At 49.1% G+C, this 19,076-nt stretch overlaps 1 protein-coding gene across 1 annotated transcript in view; it reads left to right on the top strand.

Annotated features, from left to right (window-relative positions):
• Positions 1-16,598: 16,598 nt before the first annotated feature.
• The window catches only part of LDLR (low density lipoprotein receptor), a 43,008-nt gene continuing 40,530 nt past the window's right edge, over positions 16,599-19,076 (top strand). The window contains 2 exon segments of the mRNA XM_054717427.1: positions 16,599-16,687; positions 16,689-16,768. Of these exon segments, the coding sequence (XP_054573402.1) occupies positions 16,599-16,687; positions 16,689-16,768 (169 nt within the window).

Below are 19,076 nucleotides of genomic sequence, written 5' to 3'. Positions count from 1 at the left end.
CCTACTCTGCCAGCCCGCCTGCTCTCCTTCCTTCTCCCCCGGCCCTGCCTCCGCTCCTCCCTTCTCTCCCCCCCACCCCCCGGCTTGCTTGCTTCTCCGAAGCTTTACTCCCTTCTGCAGCTCTTCTAAGCTGTCTTGATATGCAAATCAGCCGCCATCTTGGTTGGGTAATTTGCATACTCGTCCTGATTGGCTGGTGGGCGTGGCTTGGCGTAGCGAAGGTGCGGTCAATTTGCATATTTGTCTATTATTAGGTAGGATAATGGAGTGGCAATGCCTGACAAGGTTCATTCCGAAGATACAGGACAGCCATTAAACATCATATCATGAGTGTGAGGAAGGGCTCATATATGACAGAAAGGGAGGGAAGGGTCTACAAAATATCAGTGAACAAAATTTGAGTTAAGTCTGTAGTCTTGTACTAATGTCACTTTCCTGGGTTTAATAAAGTACCATCATTATGTAGGATGTTGCCAACCATGGGGGAGGAAGCTAAGGCGACCTCTCTCTACTATTAGCACAACTTCTTGTGAGTCTATAATTATTTCAAAATAAGGGTAGAAAAAAAATAGTGTCCATCAGGACAGGCATCTAAGAGGTTTAAATCAACAAAGAGTGATTTTTTTTTCTTTGCACACAATGAGTTTGTGTTGCAATAGTCAGTCAGCAACCCAGGTGTATGGAGGTTCTGTTTTGACATGTGCCTCCACAGGTTGCCAACCCAGGAAATCGTCTGTGGCCTAATCAAATCATACGGCCATGACTAACTTGACTTGGGGACAAAAAGAACAATCCTTTTTGGACCCAGAGAACAAACTTACTGACCACCACATTGTGCATAGAAAATAATCCCACTTCATAAAAATGTACATATTTATATTTTTAAAAATATATTTAAATGGGCATATATGTAAATTTGTAGAATACACACACACGTACATAGAAGAGACTAGAAGACATAAAATACAAACTGATCATATTGAATTGATTGTGGGTGTCTATTGCTTTCTTCTCAGAAGCTTCAAAGTTTTCTACTTTGTAAGGATTTTACATTTAAGTACTTGCTATAATTTAACAAAGATAACAATGAAAATAAATGAAATTCAGATCAACCTCAGAGGAACGTTCTAAGTAGGAGATCATGGGACCAAAAATTTGAGGTGATACCAGTGGTTTTTCTAGCCCCAGACATGGGTTACTTCAGTTCAGTTTTAATCTAAGAGACATTGTATCCAGCAGGTTCTTGTTTGCAGATGTCACAAACCAGATATTAGGTGGTTTCAGAGTAAAAAGGACAATGGGTGCCAGATCGGCAGTCTGGTTCTGGAGTCAACGTCTGGGATGTGAGGACATAATTGGCTGAATCCAGCCACTTGCTCATGTTCTTTGCAATGGGTACTTGGGAAGCAAATATCTGGCCTTGGGAATGTCCAAAGTGGGATGCAGCTGAGAGGCAGATACCCAAATGCAGGAAAGGGATTCTGATGCTAAACAGACAACATAAAGGTGGAAGGGACATAGCTTGAGGAAGGGCAGATCAGCTCTGCCACCAACCTGTTCTGTGGCTTTGGGCAAACCCCTTCCCTTCTCTGTGCCTCAGTTTATCCATCTGTTAAAGGGGAGGAATGAATGCTTTGGCTTTTGCCCATATTCTCCTTAGGAAGACAGAGATCTATACACTGAGTGGCCAGATTATTATGATCTCTGAACGCATAATAATCTGGCCACTCAGTGTATATCCTATATAATAAAAGGCTAATATGCAAATTGTCCCCTTGACCAGGAGTTCGACCAGCAGGCAGGCTGGTCAACCGCCCATGTCCCCTACCCCCTGGCCAGGCTGGCCAGACCCCACCCATGCACGAATTCATGCACCAGGCCTCTAATACACACACACACACACACACACACACACACACACTGAGTGGCCAGATTATTATGCGTTCAGAGATCATAATAATCTGGCCACTCAGTGTATATATAAAAGCCAAGCAACCAGAACAGTGGAACGACCAGAATGACTGGTCACTATGATGCGCACTGTGGCAGCCAACCAGCCCAATCGGGCACCAAACGCCCCCCTCCCCCAACCTCCTTCGGCCCCTCCCACCCACCCAGCCCTACCCCCAATCGGGGGCGGGGCCCACCGGCTAACCTCCCACATCCCCTCACCCCCGCCCCCACCGACCCGACCCCGATTGGCCCACATCAGGGCGGGCTGGCCAGACCCCACCTGTGCACAAATTCATGCATTGGGCTTCTAGTATAATAAAGATTTTTCTTATTAAAACTAAAGTTTACTTTTTGAAAACATGTTTAATCTCTGGGTGTTTTATATAAAACTAGAGGCCTGGTGCACAAAATTCGTGCATGGAGGGGTGTGTCCCTCAGCCCAGCCTGCACCCTCTCCAATCTGGGACCCCTCGAGGGATGTCCGACTGCCCATTTAGGCCTGATCCTAGGGCCTAAACGGCAGTCGGACATCCCTCTCACAATCCAGGACTGCCGGCTCCCAACTGCTCGCCTGCCTGCCTTCCTGATTGCCCCTAACCGCTTCTGCCTGCCAGCCTGATCATTCCCTAACCACTCCCCTGCCAGCCTGATTGCCCCTAACTGCTCTCCCCTGCAGGCCTTGTCACCCTTTACTGCCCTCCCCTGAAGGCCTGGTCACCCCTAACTGCCCTCCCCTGCAGGCCTGGTCACCCCTACCCTCTCCTACAGGCCTGATCCCCTCCCAACTGCTCTCCCCTGCAGGCCTGGGTCCCCCCCAACTGCCCTTCCCTGCAGGCCCGGTCACCCCCAACTTCCCTCCTCTGCCGGCCTGGTCACCCCTAACTGCCCTCCCCTACAGGCTTGATCGCCCCCAACTGCCCTCCCTTGCAGGCCTTGTCCCTCCCAACTGCCCTCCCTTGCAGGCCTGGTCCCTCCCAACTGCCCTCCCCTGCTGGCCATCTTGTGGTGGCCATCTTGTGTCCACATAGGGGCAGCCATCTTTGACCACATGGGGGCAGCCATCTTGTGTGTTGGAGTGATGGTCAATTTGCATATTACTATTTTATTAGATAGGATAGAGGCCTGGTGCATGGGAGGGGGCCGGCTGGTTTGCCCTGAAGGGTGTCCTGGATCAGGGTGGGGGTTCCCTTGGGGCGTTGGGTGGCCTGGGCGAGGGGCCTGTGGTGGTTTGCAGGCAGGCCACGCCCCCCGGTGACCCAAGTGGAGGCCCTGGTATCTGGGATTTATTTATCTTCTATAATTAAAACTTTGTAGCCTTGAGCAGAGGCCAGGGCCGGCCAGGACAGGGCGGGAAGTTTGGCTTCCTCCATCACTCGCTGGGTACAACCCAAGCCTCCTGCTCTCTCCGTGGCTGCAGCCATCTTGGTTGGGTTAATTTGCATGCTCACTCTTGATTGGCTGGTGGGTGTGGCTTGTGGGTGTAGCAGAGGTACGGTCGATTTGCATGTTTCTCTTTTATTAGTGTAGATGGGACACAACTAAATTAAGACTGAATTAACATATTGACCTCCATGTCACGTCCTAGAGGGATTTTTCTTTATAAGGCAGAGGTTGTAAACCTCTCATTCTTTGAGAATCTGATAAAAACTAGGACCCCTCTCTCCAGAAAAATACACATTTCAGGAGATTTTAAATGAATAAAGATAACCAATGCTCATTCTTTAAGTGACTTTGAGATGACTTTATGGAAAGCCCACTGTCTACTAAGATTTCTTCAGGAAGTGTTGCATTTATCATTGATTCATTCATTGTTTATTGAGCTCCCTTTGGGAGCTGGGGATACTGCCATGAGTGATAATGAGGTCCCTGCCCTCAAGCAGCTCCCAGTGTCGTGGCAATATTGCTGCATAGGGTAATCATGGCAGAGCATAGGAGGAACACTCTGGCCACCAGTGATGGAGCGGGGAGGTTGGTGGGCTTTTGAGAGGAGGTGATACTTGAGCTGAGCCTTAGAGGTAAGAGTTTGTTTGTCCTATTAGGCAGGAGCTGCAGTTGAGTGTGTCAGAAATTCAACTCAAAACTAGCTTATGCAAAAGGGATTATACTGGTACACGTAACTGAAAAAATCCAAGGGATGCCTGCAGGTGTGGCTGTATCTAGGTGCTCAGATCTAGCCCTGAGGTCAGGACTCCATGCCTTGGTTCTTTTCTTTCCTCTCTGGGGGCCAGCTGGTTTGCCCTGAAGGGTGTCCCGGATCTTGGCAGGCCCTCCCGAGAGGTGGCAAATGAGAAGATAACTCCGTTGCTCCATCACCCTCAATCCTCCAGCTATCCCAACAGAAAGAGAGCTCCTGTTTCCCAATCCTCTCATTGGCTGGCTTGAGTCACATGCCCATCCTTGAATCAATCTCTAAGGTTGAAGGTGATTTTGTAATTCTAATTGGTCAGGTCGGAGTCATTGTGGCCAGTCCCTTGAGATTGACAGGCAGAGACTGGCTATTCCTCACCAGAACTGAGAATCAGGGAGGGATAGTCCCTCCTTCTCCTCTCTTACCAGAAGTAGGTAGAATGGCTGCTGGGCAGACAAAATCTCCAAAATGCCTACTAAGGTTAGATAAGGGGAGTAAAATTAAAAAAGGCATTTGGCAGAGGGAACAGCACGAAAAACATCAGCACTTAAGAGTTTAGACCAGGCGTCCTCAAACTATGGCCTGCGGGCCACATGCGGGTGTTTTTGCCATTTTGTTTTTTTACTTCAAAATAAGATATGTGCAGTGTGCATAGGAATTTGTTCATAGTTTTTTTTTAAACTATAGTCCAGCCCTCCAACGGTCTGAGGGACAGTGAACTGGCCCCCTGTTTAAAAAGTTTGAGGACCCCTGGACTGAGCCCTAGCCAGTTTGTCTCAGTGGATAGAGCATTGGTCTTTGGACTGAAGGTCCCAGGTTCGATTCTGGTCAAGGGCATGTACCTTGGTTGCAGGTTCCCCGGTTAGGGTGTGTGCAGGAAGCAACCAATTGATTTGTCTCTCTCACATCAATGTTTTTCTCTGTCTCTGTCTCTCCCTTCCACCCTCTCTAAAAGTCAATTGGAAAAATATCCTCGGGTGAGGATTAACGACAAAAAATAAATAGATAAAAATTATAATAATAATAAAAAAAAGAGTTCAGACTGAGAGGTGAGACCTGAATGGCAGGATGAGGTGTCTGGTTTCCCCAGGGGACTCGTGGAATCCCCACGACAATAATAACAAGAGCAGCTAATACTATTAACTGATTTGGCCCAGATGCTGGTCCTAATAAGCGAGCGTGATGCACATCCCCGTTTGATAAAGGAAGAAATCAAGGCACAAAAGAAGCGAGTAACTTGCCCAAGGCCACACGGGAAGTGGCAGAGTCGGGGTTTATGTTCAGACTGTGTGGTTCTTTGCCAACAAAAATCAAGGCAAAGTTAAAACACTCTTCCGGAAGGTCCCTGAAGCTGTTACCTCGAACCCTTCAGATAAGTTAGGATTGCATTCAGCTGCATGTAATAGGACAGCGGATTTAAATAACTGGGTCTTATTATTTGAAAGTAACATGGCAGGCAGTCCAGGCCCTGGCTGCTCTTAGCATTCTCCGAGTGTGACTTTCACCTCCATGTGGGCGAGACCGCGGCTTCACTTCCAGGCACCAATGTCATATGCAGGCAGGAGGGAGGAAGGACAGGGCCCAGGACAAATGGTCAAGGGTTGTATGTTTCCTGGGCGGAAATTTCCATTTGCTTCATTGGTTAGAACCGGGTGTCAGGCCAACCAGCAGCAGCAAGTGTCTGGGAAAGTATATATATTTTTTGTCTCGTCATTACACTTTTATTAGAATACTTGATTGTTAAATCTGATGTGATAATAAATATATTTTTTCAAGAAGAAGTCTATAAATGAAGACATGTATGACTATGAAATGAAATGGGAATAAAACAGCTACTGACAATAGAATATTTATCTGAGAGATTAGAGTGGAAAACTCCCAGAATTTTTTTAAGTTTATCAATTATAATTTATACCAACCAAATTCTCCTAGGAATGATTTTTAAAATGCTTTTATCGTTTCAAGAAAGAGAGGAAGGAAGAGGGAAGGGAGGGAGGGGGAGAGAGAGAGAGAGCGCGCGAGAGAAACAGAGATCTTCCACAGGGGATTGAGGCCGGAACCAGAGCATGTGCCTTGACGAGGAATTAAACCAGCAACCCTTTGGTGCATGGGACGATGCTCAACCAACAGAGCCACATGGACCAGGGCTCCTAGAAGTGATTTTCTATCTCAATTATGAAATCCAAAATTCTTTTTTATTTAAGCCTCACCCAAGGATATGTTTTTTATTGATGAGAGAGAAACATCGACATGAGAGAGAAACATTGATCGGTTGCCTCCAATATGCTCCCCCAACTGGGGATCGAACCCGAAACCTAGGGATGTGCCCTGACTGGGAATCGAACCTGCAACCTTTTGGTGTACAGGATGGCACTCCAACCAACTGAGCCACCCAGCCACAGCTGAAATTCTTATTTTTTTTATTAAGGCAAAATCTAAACCTTAAATCTAGGCAAAGGATATATGGGATTTTTAAAAATATATAATTTTATTGATTTCAGAGAGGAAAGGAGAGACATAGAAACATCAATGATGAGAGAGAATCATTGATTGGATGTCTCCTGCACACCCCACACTGGGGGTCAAGCCCACAACCCCAGGCATGTGCCCTGACCAGAAATAGAACTGTGACCTCCTGGTTCATAGGTCGATGCTCAACCACTGAGCCATGCCAGCCGGGCTGTGGGACTTCTTTGTATTTACATACTTACCAGTTTTAGTAGTTTTTTTGGTGGACTCTCTAGGGTTCCATATATACAGTATCATGTCATCTTCTGGGAACGTATTTTTAACTGGGCACCTTATAGTCTGAAACAGGATTGGGATTCTATAAATAAAGAAAAGGAATGTGAAACGGCATGGCTGCTGCACAAAACAGTATGAAGTTTCCACAAACAATTAAAAATAGAATTACCATGTGATCCAGCAATTTCACTTCTGAATATTTACTCAAAAGAATTGGAAGCAGGGACTCAAGGAGATATGAACACCCATGTTCATAGCATTATTCAAAACAGCCAGAAGGGAGCCCTGGCTGCTCAGTGCATCAATCAGCCCTTGCACTGAAGGGTCGAGGGTTCGATTCCCGGTCAAGGGCACCTACCTCGGTTGCAGGTTTGCTCCCTACCCCCATTGGGGCACATGCGGGAGGCAACCAGTCGGTGTGTCTCTCTCACATCAGTGTTTCTCTCTCTCTTCTCTCTCTCTCTCTCTCTCTCTCTCTCTCTCTCTCTCTCTCCCCCTTCCATTCTCTCTGAAAAGCAATGGAAAAAAATATCCTCAGGTGAGGATTAACAAAACAAAACAAAACTCAAAAGGGAGAAGTAACCCAAGTGTCCATTGATAGATGAATGAATAAACAAAATGTGGTATATCCATGCAGCAGGATATTGTTTAGCCTTTTAAAAAGAGGAAATTCTAGCACATGCTATAAAATGGATGAATCTTGATGACATTAAGCTAAGCGACATAAACCAGACACAAAAGGATAAATACTGTGTGATTCCACTTATATGAGGTGCTTACAGTCGTCAGATGGATGGAGACAGAAAGTAGAATGGTGGGGGCGTCAGGGGCTGGGGTGGGGATGGGGAGTAGGAAGATGAAAAAGTTCTGAAGGCGGATGGCGGTGATGGTTGCACAACAGGGTGAATGTGCTTATTAATGCCACCGAAGTGTACACTTAAAATTGTTAAGGTGGTCCATTTTGTTATGTATTTTGCCACAATGATCCATTTTTAAAATGAAGAAAGAAAAGGAGGGCACTCTAGTTGCAGGCACTAGCAGTGTCCAGCCCACACCTGCACCCAAAACCAAGAGTTGCATCAATTCAGCCAGGAGGAAAGAGCCTGGCTCCAGGCAGGCCGCCGAGGCACCCTGTGTCCTGCGTGCAGAACAGGAACCCGCACAGTCCTGTGGGCCTTCAGGGGTTTCCGATGGGCTCTTCCTCCCTGGGTTTCTAAGGTTCCTGGCAGCAGGGTGAGGGCGTCCTGAGGGAGAGGCCCAGGAGGCTGTGCTGCCCTTGAACCTGAGGCTGAGGCTGCCCCAAGAAGCGGTGGGAGCCAAGGTGGAGTGTGTGGCTGGGGGAGCTTTGACCAAAGGGTTGTTTTATTTCTCTCTTCTTTCTTTACCCTTCCTTTTCCCCCTCCCTCCCTCTCCCCTTCTTCCTTCCTTCCTTTCATTCTTTTTCTTGCTCTTTCCCTCCCTCCCTTCCCTTTCTATTTCTTTATTTTTTTTCTTACTTGTTCTATTTTCAATTGTGGTGAAGTACACATAACCACAAAATTTCCATGTTAACCCTGATGTAAGTGTACAGCTCAGTGGCATTACTACACTCACGTTGGTGTGCAGCCATCACCACCACCCAGCTCCACAGCCTTTTCATCTTCCCCAGCTGGACCTCCCGCCATTGAACACTAACCCATCCTCCTCCCCCAGCCCTGGCACCTACCACCTACTCTGTGTCTCCATGGATTTGACTCCTCTAGGGACCTCCTGCAAGTGGAATCATATATTTGTCTTTTTATGTCTAGTCTGCTTCACTTTTCTCCCTCTTTTTTTAAAAAATAGTTTTTATTTATTTATTTATTTTAAGAGAGAGAGAGAGAGAGACACATCCATCGGTTGCTTCCCGAACACACCCCGACCAGGGATTGAACCCACAACCTAGGTATGTGCCCTGACTAGAAATCAAACCAGCCACCCTTCAGCGTATCGAACGACACTCCAACCAACTGAGACCCACTGGCCTGGGCTTCACTTTTTGAAAAACCACACAAGTAATAAGTAATACATGAAAATGACACATCCTTGTAAGACAGCAATCATAGGAGGACATCGAGTGAAAAGCACTCGCCTCCTCAAATTGGAATCCAGGGCTATGAGCTTCCCTAAAGGGGTAACCACTTGCTACCCAGATAGCTGACGTGCAGCCTTATTTATTTATTTATTTATTTATTTATTTATTTATTTATTTATATTGCTTTCAAAGATAAGGGGAGAGGGAGAGAGAGAGAAACATCAATGATGAGAGAGAATCATTGGTCAGCTGCCTCCTGCACACCGCCCACCAGGGACCGAGCCTGAAATCTGGGCATGTGCCCTGACTGGGAATCGAACTGAGATCTCCTGGTTCATAGATCGAAGCTCAACCACTGAGCCAGGCCGGCCAGGCATGACATGCAGTCTTAACTGGCCTAGAGTCAGGACCTCCAGCCCACCGTCCCTCTTGCCCACACCTGCCTCCCGACCCGGGTTCTTCAGCAGGCAGGGAAACTCAGGGCGTGAAGTTGTTCTCAGCAGCCGTGGGGAGATGTGCACCCAGCTCTGCCATCCGGGGCCTGTGGCGGGGGGGGGGCGGGGGGGGGGGCGGGGCGCCTCGCAGCCCAGGCCTTTGCAGACCAAGAACACTGCTGGCAAATGGAAACCTGGTCTTGGCCTTTGGGCCTCCTGTGCCATCTCAGCCAGAACGTAAACAGACTCTGACCGTTCCTCATCACCTCCCTGGCCCTCCCAGGCCCCACCCCTCACCGCTCACCTGCCAGTACTGTCACCTCCTCCCTGATTTCCCAGTTCCCACGCTGCCAGGCCCCTTCAGTCTGTCCTCCTCACAGTGGCCAGAGGGTGCCTGTGAGCACTGAGTCAGGGCCATCCCTCCTCTGCTCAGAACCCTCCATGGCTCCCACCTTACTTTTGACAAAAGCCAAAGTCCTCCCTGCCGCCAAGGCACTGCACCACCCGCCCCGTCACCCCCCTGCCTTCGCCTCCCCCACTCACCCCTTTCAACCTCACTGGCCTCCTTTCCTCTGGAGTGTGCTAACCGCAGTCCCGCCTCGGGTACCCTGCACCTGCTCTTTCCTCTGCCCACCATGCCCTTCCCTCAGCCAGGTCTTCCCTTAAATGTCTCCATCCTCAGAGAGCCCTCCTTTCCTCCCCACTGCCTAAGGCCAGCCCAGGGGCGTGAGGGATGCTGCTGATAGCCCCCGGAGCTGAGTTCCTGAGGCTAGTACACTTTATTGGATGTAAGTTATATCTCAGTTAAAAAGTAATAAAAATAGGCCCCTCACACACCCATCGCTCCTCTTCACCTCATCATGCGTTTGGTTCCCCGAAATCGTCTTGCCGATTTGTTTCCTGCCTGTCTCCCCACTGGAGGACCATCGGCCCGGAGGGGAGGGATCTTTGTCTTGTTTCTGCTGTGTCCTCAGCACCTAGAACGTTCCTGGAAACAGAGTAGATAGAGACTCAGGACAGGCTGGTTGGAGGAGGAATAAATAGGAGAAAAGAGAGGCCCAGAAAGGAGAAGTGATGTGTCCAAGGTCACAGAACTGCATCCATGGAGATGGAGTGCTGACTCTTCCCACTTCCGGCCGAAGTCTTCCAGGCTCCTCCCGACCATCTCAGCTCCTTCAGAACCACCCGGACTCTCTGCACCTGGGAGCAGCCTGTCAGCCATGCATTTCACACGGACGTGTTTCGTAAACAATGACAAGGCGAGGACCCTTAATGACTGAACTTGTCATTTCAGAGTTTATGTGGATTAATACCCAGCCGAGAGTTCAATGTGAAGTGGAAGCTAAGATGTGTGAACTTCCCCCCCTTTCCTGCTTTCCCGGCCGGCCCTCACCTCTTGCCCAGGCCTCCTGTCACTCTACCCCTTCCCAGGGCCTAATTAGTGAGTCATCTGCCCGATGGACCACTCTGATCCTGCCATTCCCAGACTGGACGGCCTCAAAGGCTTCCCCCTTCCCCGAAGGTCCTTTCCTTCACGCAAGGGCATGCCCAGGCCTCTGGTCCCATCCCAATTGTATTTCCACCTCCTGCCACTCCACACCCCACCCCGATGCTTCAGCTGTCCCCACCTCCACCGCAGCCCCTGGCCTGCCTGCTGGAGTCCTGTCCATCAGTGGCCTGATGGGAAAGCCACCTTCTCCTCATCCAGAGCATCCTATAGGAGACATTATGCAGTGAAGGCAGAGGGTGCAGAGCCGTGTGCGCAGGGGCTACGCTTTCCAGAGGAAGAAAGGAGGGGCCTGTGACATGCTTACTGCTGGGCATGTGCTTAGAGTGTTTCTAGGAGGGCACACTCGAAACTGTGGTAGCCCCAGTGGTCAGAGGGGAAAGGAACTGGGGGCCTGTTCGCCTTTCGGACTTTTTACCTAATTTTTAAAAATTTTTATTTGTTGCCCTGACTCTCGATTCCAATAATTACAGGCTGTTGTTGTTCCTTGTGATTAAGCCCCTATCCAGTGGTCAGCAAACTCATTAGTCAACAGAGCGGCACGCGAGCCGCAGTTTGCCGACCACTGCCCTAACCGGTTTGGCTCAGTGGATAGAGCGACGGCCTGCGGACTGAAAGGTCCCAGGTTCGATTCGGTCAAGGGTATGTACCTTGGTTGCGGGCACATCCCCAGTAGGGGGTGTGCAGGAGGCGGCTGATCGATGTTTCTCTCTCATGGATGTTTCTGACTCTATCTCTCTCCCTTCCTCTCTGTAAAAAAATCAACAAAATATGCCCTAGCCGGTTTGGCTTGGTGGATAGAGCGTTGACCTGTGGACTGAAGGGTCCCAGGTTCGATACCAGTCAAGGGCACATGCCCGGGTTGCAGGCTCGATCCCCAGTGGGGGGCGTGCAGGAGACAGCCGATCAATGATACTCTCTCATCATTAATGTTTCTATCTCTCTCTCCCTCTTCCTTCCTCTCTGAATTCAACAAAAATATATTTTTAAAAATCAATAAAATATATTTTAAAAAGTTTTTTATTTGTTGATTTTAGAGGGTGGTGGGGGAAGGGGGCAGGTTGGAGAGAAACATCGGTTTGTTGTTCCACTTATTGATGCCTTCATTGGTTGATGCTTGTATGTGCCCTGACTGGGGATCGAACCTGCAACCTTGGTGTATTGGGATGACACTCTAACCACCTGAGCTGTCCAACCAGGGATATTTTACCCAATTTTTTAAAAATTAATTTAAGAGAGAGAGAAAGGGAGAGTGAGAAAAACATCCACTTGTTCAACTTATTTGTGCATTCATTGGTTGATTCTTGTCTGTGCCCTGACCAGGGATGGAACCAGCAACCTTGGTGTATCGGGATGATGCTCTAACCACCTGAGCTACCCAGTCAGGGCTTCTTCTAGGTCTTACACCTTCTGGCCTCACCTCCCCATGTCCCCCAGGCTATTGTCCTATGGTGGCCAGAGGAGTCTGTTAAGAATGTGCCTCTCCTCTACTCAGAACCTGCCATGGCTCCCAGCTCTGTCAGTGTGAAAGCTTACGTCCTCACTCCCACCCAGAAGGCCCTGCATGATCTCCTGAGACCCTCTCACCCCATCACTTGTCTTCCCTCACCTCCCCCTTCTCCTCCTTTATTTGTGAAAGTTTAAAGAAACCCTGTGGTGGTGGCGGGTGGGCGGGGGGAGATGGAGGACATCTGTACTAGTGTCAACAACTTTTCAAAAAAGACCTGACTGGTTTGGCTCAGTTGGTTGGAGCATCGCCCCATACATCAAAAGGTTGTGGGTTCCATTACCGGTCAGGGCACGTACCTAGGTTGGGGGTTCGATTCCTGGTCAGGGTGGGTACAGGAGGCAACCAATCCATGTTTCTCTCTCACATTGATGTTTCTCTCTCTCTCCCTTCCTAGTATCAGTAAATTTAAAAAGAATTATTTGACCATACATGCAAGAGTTTATTTCTGAGCTCTCTATTCTATTCCATTGGTTTATGCCTGTCTTTATGCTGATGCCCAACTTACAACAGAGTTCTGCTTTGGGTATCATAGCTCTGTTGTAAGTTTTGAGATCAGGACGTATGAGACCGCCAACTTGGTTCTTTTTAAGATCATTTTGGCTTTTCAGGGTCTGTTGCGATTCCATATGAATTTTAGGATGGATTTTTTTCCTGCAAAACGCATCATTGGGATTTTGCTAGAGATTGCATGGAATCTACAGATTGCTTTGGGCAATATTGGCATCTTAACAATATTAAGTCTTACAATCCATGAACTCAAGGATGTCTTTCCATTTATTTGTGTCTTCTTTCTTTCAGCAACATATTTTAGTTTTTAGTGTACAAGTTTTTCACCCTCCTGGTCAAATTTGTTCCTACGCTTTTTTTTTTTATGCTATCATAATTGAAATTTTTTTCTTAATTTCTTTTTTGGATTGTTTTTTGCTAGTGTATAATATGCAACTGTTTTTTTGTTTTCTTGCATGTTGTTTTACAACTTTGCTGAACTCATGTATTAGTTCTAATAGGTGTGTGTGTTGTGTGTGTGTGTGTGTGTGTGTGTGTGTGTGTGTGTGTGTGTATTCAGGGTTTTCTATACATAAACGTCTACTTCTTTTCTACCTCTTTCTTACATACTTAGGTGCCTTTTATTTCTTTTTCTTACCTAATTATGGTATCTAGAACTTCCAATCCTATGCTGTTGATTAGAAGTGATGAAAGTCGTCATCCTTGTCTTTTTCCTGATCTTAAAAAAAAAATTGTTTTACTTTTGAACCATGGGAATGTTCCCACTATTTGAACTAAAGGCAAATGTATATTTTTTTGTACTAGAAGTGGCCTCTGCATCCTCTGGCACTGCGTGGCCCTGTGTCCTTAGACACATCCTGCTGTGTTCTCGCTTCTGAGTTCCTTGAGGACCAGGTTGCATCTCCCCTGACCACCAGCTCAGGGCTCTCTCCATGTTCTCAATGCAGGCTTGTTCTCGAGTCTGGTGTGCTATTTGAAAGGAAGGACTGACAGCCCCGGACAAAATTTTAATTCCAAATGATCAAAATCCCAAGAAAAGTGGAATTCAGAAACAGCACATCTCTCATGTTGCAATCACGCCCATGATACTTTCTCTTATTTTCACCTATTTGACCATTGCTACAGGCAGGCGCTGGAGATAGAAGCCATGGTTTCTGCCCTCACGTGGCTAATGGGTGTTTTATGGAGATAATTGACGGCAACCAAGTCAAGGCAGGTCCTTAATCGCACCTACTGGAAAGCGCCAAGCACCTGCAGGTACTCATCCTTTCTCTGCTGTCGGCTGGGCCAAAGGCCAGACCATCCGCCATGGCTCACTTCTACCAAAGGCCAGACTTCCTCGGGTGGAGACTACCGTAGTCTGAGCCGCCTGGTGAATCAGAGGTGAAACCCAGGACAAGGCAGGCTACCCATTAGAATAAGGAAACAGCTTTGCCTGGGTTGTCTTAGATTACTTTGCAACCAGGAACTTTCAAATGAAGTGGATCCACGGAAAGATAACTTTTTAAAATATATATTTTTATTGATTTCAGAGAGAAAGGGAGAGGGAGAGAGAAATATCAATGATGAGAGAGAATCACTGATTGGCTGCCTCCTGCATGCCCCCTACTGGGGATCGAACCCACAACCTGGGCATGTGCCCTTGACCAGAATAGAACCTGGGACCCTCCAGTCCAGAGGCTGATACTCTATCCGCTAAGTCAAACCAGCTAGGGCCAGAAAGATTACTTTTAAGTGCCTAGGAGAAGGAAAGTCTTCCCTGAAGAGAAGAAAAAAAAGATGCTGTTGCCGCACAAAGACAGCCAAAAACTAAAAAATAAAAAAAGCAAGCCCATTTATGATGTTTATTATGGCAAGTTTATATGAATTTACCAAATACAACAACCCTCTGTTGCAGAAGAGCAATGGAGACTCCAAGAAGTAGTAGAAAAATTAATCAGCAGGACCCTGTCCTCAGGGCATCGGTGGTGTTAGGAACAGAAGGGGCCTGGTGATTTCCGCAGGCAGGTCAAAGGGAGACTTGGGAAGAGCTGTCCTGGAGACCTTGCACCCCAGGAATGTTCTTTTCAGAGCTTTTGTGGTCCTTTTCCAGGCCTGCCCTCGCATCTAAGGAGACCTAGAGCCAAGTTCCTTTCCGGAAGAGAGCCTCTTCCTGGTCACTCTTCCAGGCCTGCTGAGAAGGGCCTCCTACCATCACAAGGTTAAGGAAAAGCTGGGCTCCTCACAGAAACACAGCTTGTTGTGCCTTGTCATTTTTCTGAAGGGAAACCAAACTTGTGATCCTAATTGGTTGAAAAAAGAAATGGAGCATATGGTACCAGGAGTGGAATTTCATGGTGGCACACTCACAAATGTTGCAACAACTCCCAGAACTTGCCCATCCTTGTAAATTTGCCCAGGTGATTGCTAATTAACTCATCTGACCCTGACACTGAGCCGGCCAAGTAAGGGAAGAGGGCACTGTTTTCTCCCCTTTCCAGGTTGTGAAAGCTAATTCGCTCACCCAAGGTCTGACTGATTCCAGAGTTGGGGCTCTTAACTATCATCCCGCTTATAAATCTCTTCCTCTGTATTAATCACCGTTTTTCTTTCTGAAGGTTTGATTGTCCCCTTCTGCCTCTTTTCTTTTTAATTTTTGTTTATTGATATTACCGAGGGGAGAGAGAGAGACATCCATCTGTTGTTCCACTTATTTGTGCAATGGTTGGTTGATTCTCTCCTGTGCCTTGACCACAATCAAACCTGCAACCTTGGCATATTGGGCCGGCGCTCTACCCAACTGAGCTACCCAACCAGGGCAGGACGCTGGCTCTTTTCTGCCTTCTTTCTCTCATGGGCGTGCTGAGAGCTTAGTGGGCCCTGACAAGCTCAGTTTGTAAACCCCGGAGAACTCCACTCATTCTTGGGGGAACTCTCCGAGAAGGCCAGATGCTGTGTGAGCCTTTTTGGCCAGGGGCCGCTGGCATCTGCACAAATCCCCAAAGAGACTTCTGTTTCTGAAAGCTGCTCTCCATCAGCCCTCCGTGGCTGGGCAGTCACGTTCAGCTCTGAAAGCCCCACTTGGTTCTGATTTTTCTTTGGGGAGAGGAAGTGGCCTGTTGGTTCATCTCTTTCTCCTAAAAGGATAAATCAATATTTATGTCCAGACTCCAGGTTTTGGGTCAGTTGCTTTAGAGACGTTTTTGCTCATAATTCATCCAAGTGCTGAATCCCACAAGACAACAATCCGTTGTTGGTTGTACTTCTGTAAGGATTTTATGTAAAGGCCTCATTGATTACTGTTTATACTGCGATTTGGAATAACCATCTAAAAACTATATAGCACTAAACTCGGCTAAAACCTACATACAATTCCTAGAAAGGAAAGGGTAAGTAGAGAAAAGAGGGGGGACATTTTCCAGCATCCAGTTTTTCCGTTTGAGGCAGAGGGGAGATTGTCACTCGCCAATGAGACCTTTTTGGAAGGAGACAATTAATCTCGGGACACCAAAGAGAAACGTAGCAATAAGTTGGTGGAAATTTAAAGGAGATCTTTCAGGAGGCGCATTTCCAGGTTGGGGAGGCCCCGCTCTTCACGCGCTGCCTAAACCCCACAAAGCAAGGGTCCGGCCTGGAGCGGCGCTTGACTCCCAGTCAGGGCTAAAGGGGTTAAGGGGCTATGTCACATCAGCGGCTCAAACTCCTCCTCTCGCCGCGAGGTGAAGATATTTGAAAATCACCCCACTGCAAACTCCTCCCCCTAGGAGAAACCTCACATTGAAATGCTGCAAATGACTGGGGCCCCGCGTGCAGTCGCCGCCGGGCTGTGCGAAGCCCGAGGTTGCAGCGCGGACACTGCGAACAGGGGCCAGCCGCCTGGGCCAGGGCGCTGCTGAGAGCATGAGGCTGTGCTGGCTCCCCGTCCTGCTCCTCGCCGCGGAGATGCCTGCAGGTGAGGCTGGCTCCAGGCGCCCGCACGGGGTGTGGGTGAGCCCCCCGAATTCCCGGAGCCCCTTTGGTCATTTTTTTTTGTGGGGGGGCAGCGAAAAATCACTGCATCCTTGGGAGACGTGGGAAAATGGCACAAAGTCCTCCCAAACAGCAGGAGAGAACGCTAAGGGGCGCGAGGGTTTGGGGAGTCAGAGGAAACGGGATGCGGCTTTCCCCGCTAGTCCGCTCGAATGGGGATTCCCCTTGTCTCCCTCAGACCGGGAACCGGGTCTCCAGCACTGGGGAGGGGGGCCCCGTCCCAGAGTTACTGTAGGGGCAAAGGGTGACCCGAAGTTCGGCTTCCCCGCGCCCGACCGCGGGCAGGAGTAACCGAGGCTCCCAGTCGGCTTTGTGCTGCCCGCGAGCTCCGCGCATCTGGGAGCCGAGCCGAGGGCATCCTACCCGGCCGCGGCGCGCGCGCTTCTGCCCTAGGCCCACGCCTCCCGGCCCGCCCCCCGGCCTCCGGCCCGCCCCCGAGCCCCCATTGGGCGCAATTCAAACAGGCGAGCCTAGAGCCTCTCCCCCTGGCCAATGGGAGGCGGCATCTGCGGAGGCGCGCGCGGCGCGGGGCGGGACTGGCTCAGGGTTCGCGCCGCGCCTGGTGCTGCATGAGGCGGCCGCGGGAGAGGCGATCCCTCGCGTCGGTCCGGGGCGCCCATCACAAAGGAGACGGCACTCCCCGGGCCCTGCAGCCACCTCCGCGCGCGAACACGAGGCGCCCGCTGAGCGCCGCGTTCCCCTCGGCGAACCCCGCGGTTTCCTCCGCGATCCGTGCCCAGGCCTCCGTTCCCACTGTGTCTTCGAGGCCGCCCTCGCCTCGCCCGCCCGGGGCCCGTCGCAGTGTCTCCGGGCCGCCTGCAGGGCCTCGGCTCCCCCCGAGGCTGAAGCCTCGCATTAGAAATGGGGCCGGTCGGGGCCGGGCAGGGACTGGGAAGGCGCGACACCGACGGACCCCTCAGAATTGCCTTGTTTGTTCAGCGGCTCCAAAGTGGGTTCAGTTGAACTTGCCGCTCTGACGATTTTTCACTTTAGGGGGTTTCAGGTTTAGATTTGGGCAAGAGGCTAGTTGGTGCACAGTCCTGAGTGGCTTTAAATGAGCTGCCAGAGCCATAAAAGGATTGGGGTTTCCCGATTCACAGGATTGCAGGAAGCTTTTTTTTTTTTTTTTTTTTTTAATAGGGGAGGGGGTTGGCTTTGGGGAGCTTTGAACTCTTGACCTATGGAGTGGTGCTGGGAGGGGAGCAAGGGAGGGAGGTTGCAGCCTCCTAGCCGAGGACTAGTGTCATGATTCAGCCAGCAGTTGTGAAGTGCAGGGACCCGGGCTTGGTCAAGAGACACTTGACTAACCTGTAGTTCACATGCTGATCCACTCCTTCCGGGGCTCGGGGGGTAGGGAGGGGATCATGGCAGTGAAGTCTGGGGCAGGACGTGTCGTTTAGTTATTTTTCTCTCCCACTGGGTGGCTGGGGAGCGCATGGGTCTCCTGTTCTGAAGGAGGCTCTGAGTCCTCATCTGCTCCCCAGACAGGCCCTGGCAGCTGGCAGCTCCTTCTCTCTTCTGGTGCAAACCGGATGCCGGAGCAGCCCCGGTTGCTCCTTGGCTGTCTTCAAAGCATTTCAGGTGGGGTGGGGGTGGGGGGGGATCTCTTGTTCGTTTCCTTGGGAAATGAAAGTAGTTGGAATCTGAGCTGCAGGCTTACACTTAGCCAGATCCATGTCCCTTAATAGTTGTCTGATGATGGAGCAAAGATGTGATGGCTACTGTAAGGAGAAGGTGTCTTAAGACCGACAAACGAAACAGGCAATTCCATAGAATATCACAGCATCTATTTCCTTGAGGGAAGATTGGGTCAGGGTGGAAGAGACAACCCAGCAGTTTTCCACTAAAATTGTTCTCCGCTAAAGACTCCTGTTACTGCACATCTTAAAATATTATAACGTAGGTACTAATTAATGATTGACAAGACCAAGGGACAATGAATACAGTAATGCTAGGGGCCATATATCCTGGTGGTCCATACTATCACTAGTTTGGTATTCATTTCTGTTGTCATCGGGTCATTATTAACGAAAGTATTTTAAGGAACACAGATACTCATTAACTAGAAGGGTTTTTTGTTTTGTTTTAAATGTTTTTATTGATTTCAGAGAGGAAGGGACAGGGAGAGAGAGATAAAAACATCAATGATGAAAGAGAATCATTGATCAGCTGCCTCCTGCACACCCCCTACGTGGAATTGAGTCTGCAACCTGGACATGTGCCCTTGACCA

This window comes from Eptesicus fuscus, chromosome 6 (genome assembly GCF_027574615.1).
Source record: "Eptesicus fuscus isolate TK198812 chromosome 6, DD_ASM_mEF_20220401, whole genome shotgun sequence".
NCBI lineage: Eukaryota > Metazoa > Chordata > Mammalia > Chiroptera > Vespertilionidae > Eptesicus > Eptesicus fuscus.
The sequence above is the reverse complement of the archived record's forward strand: the minus strand, read 5'-3'. Positions and strand labels throughout refer to the sequence as shown.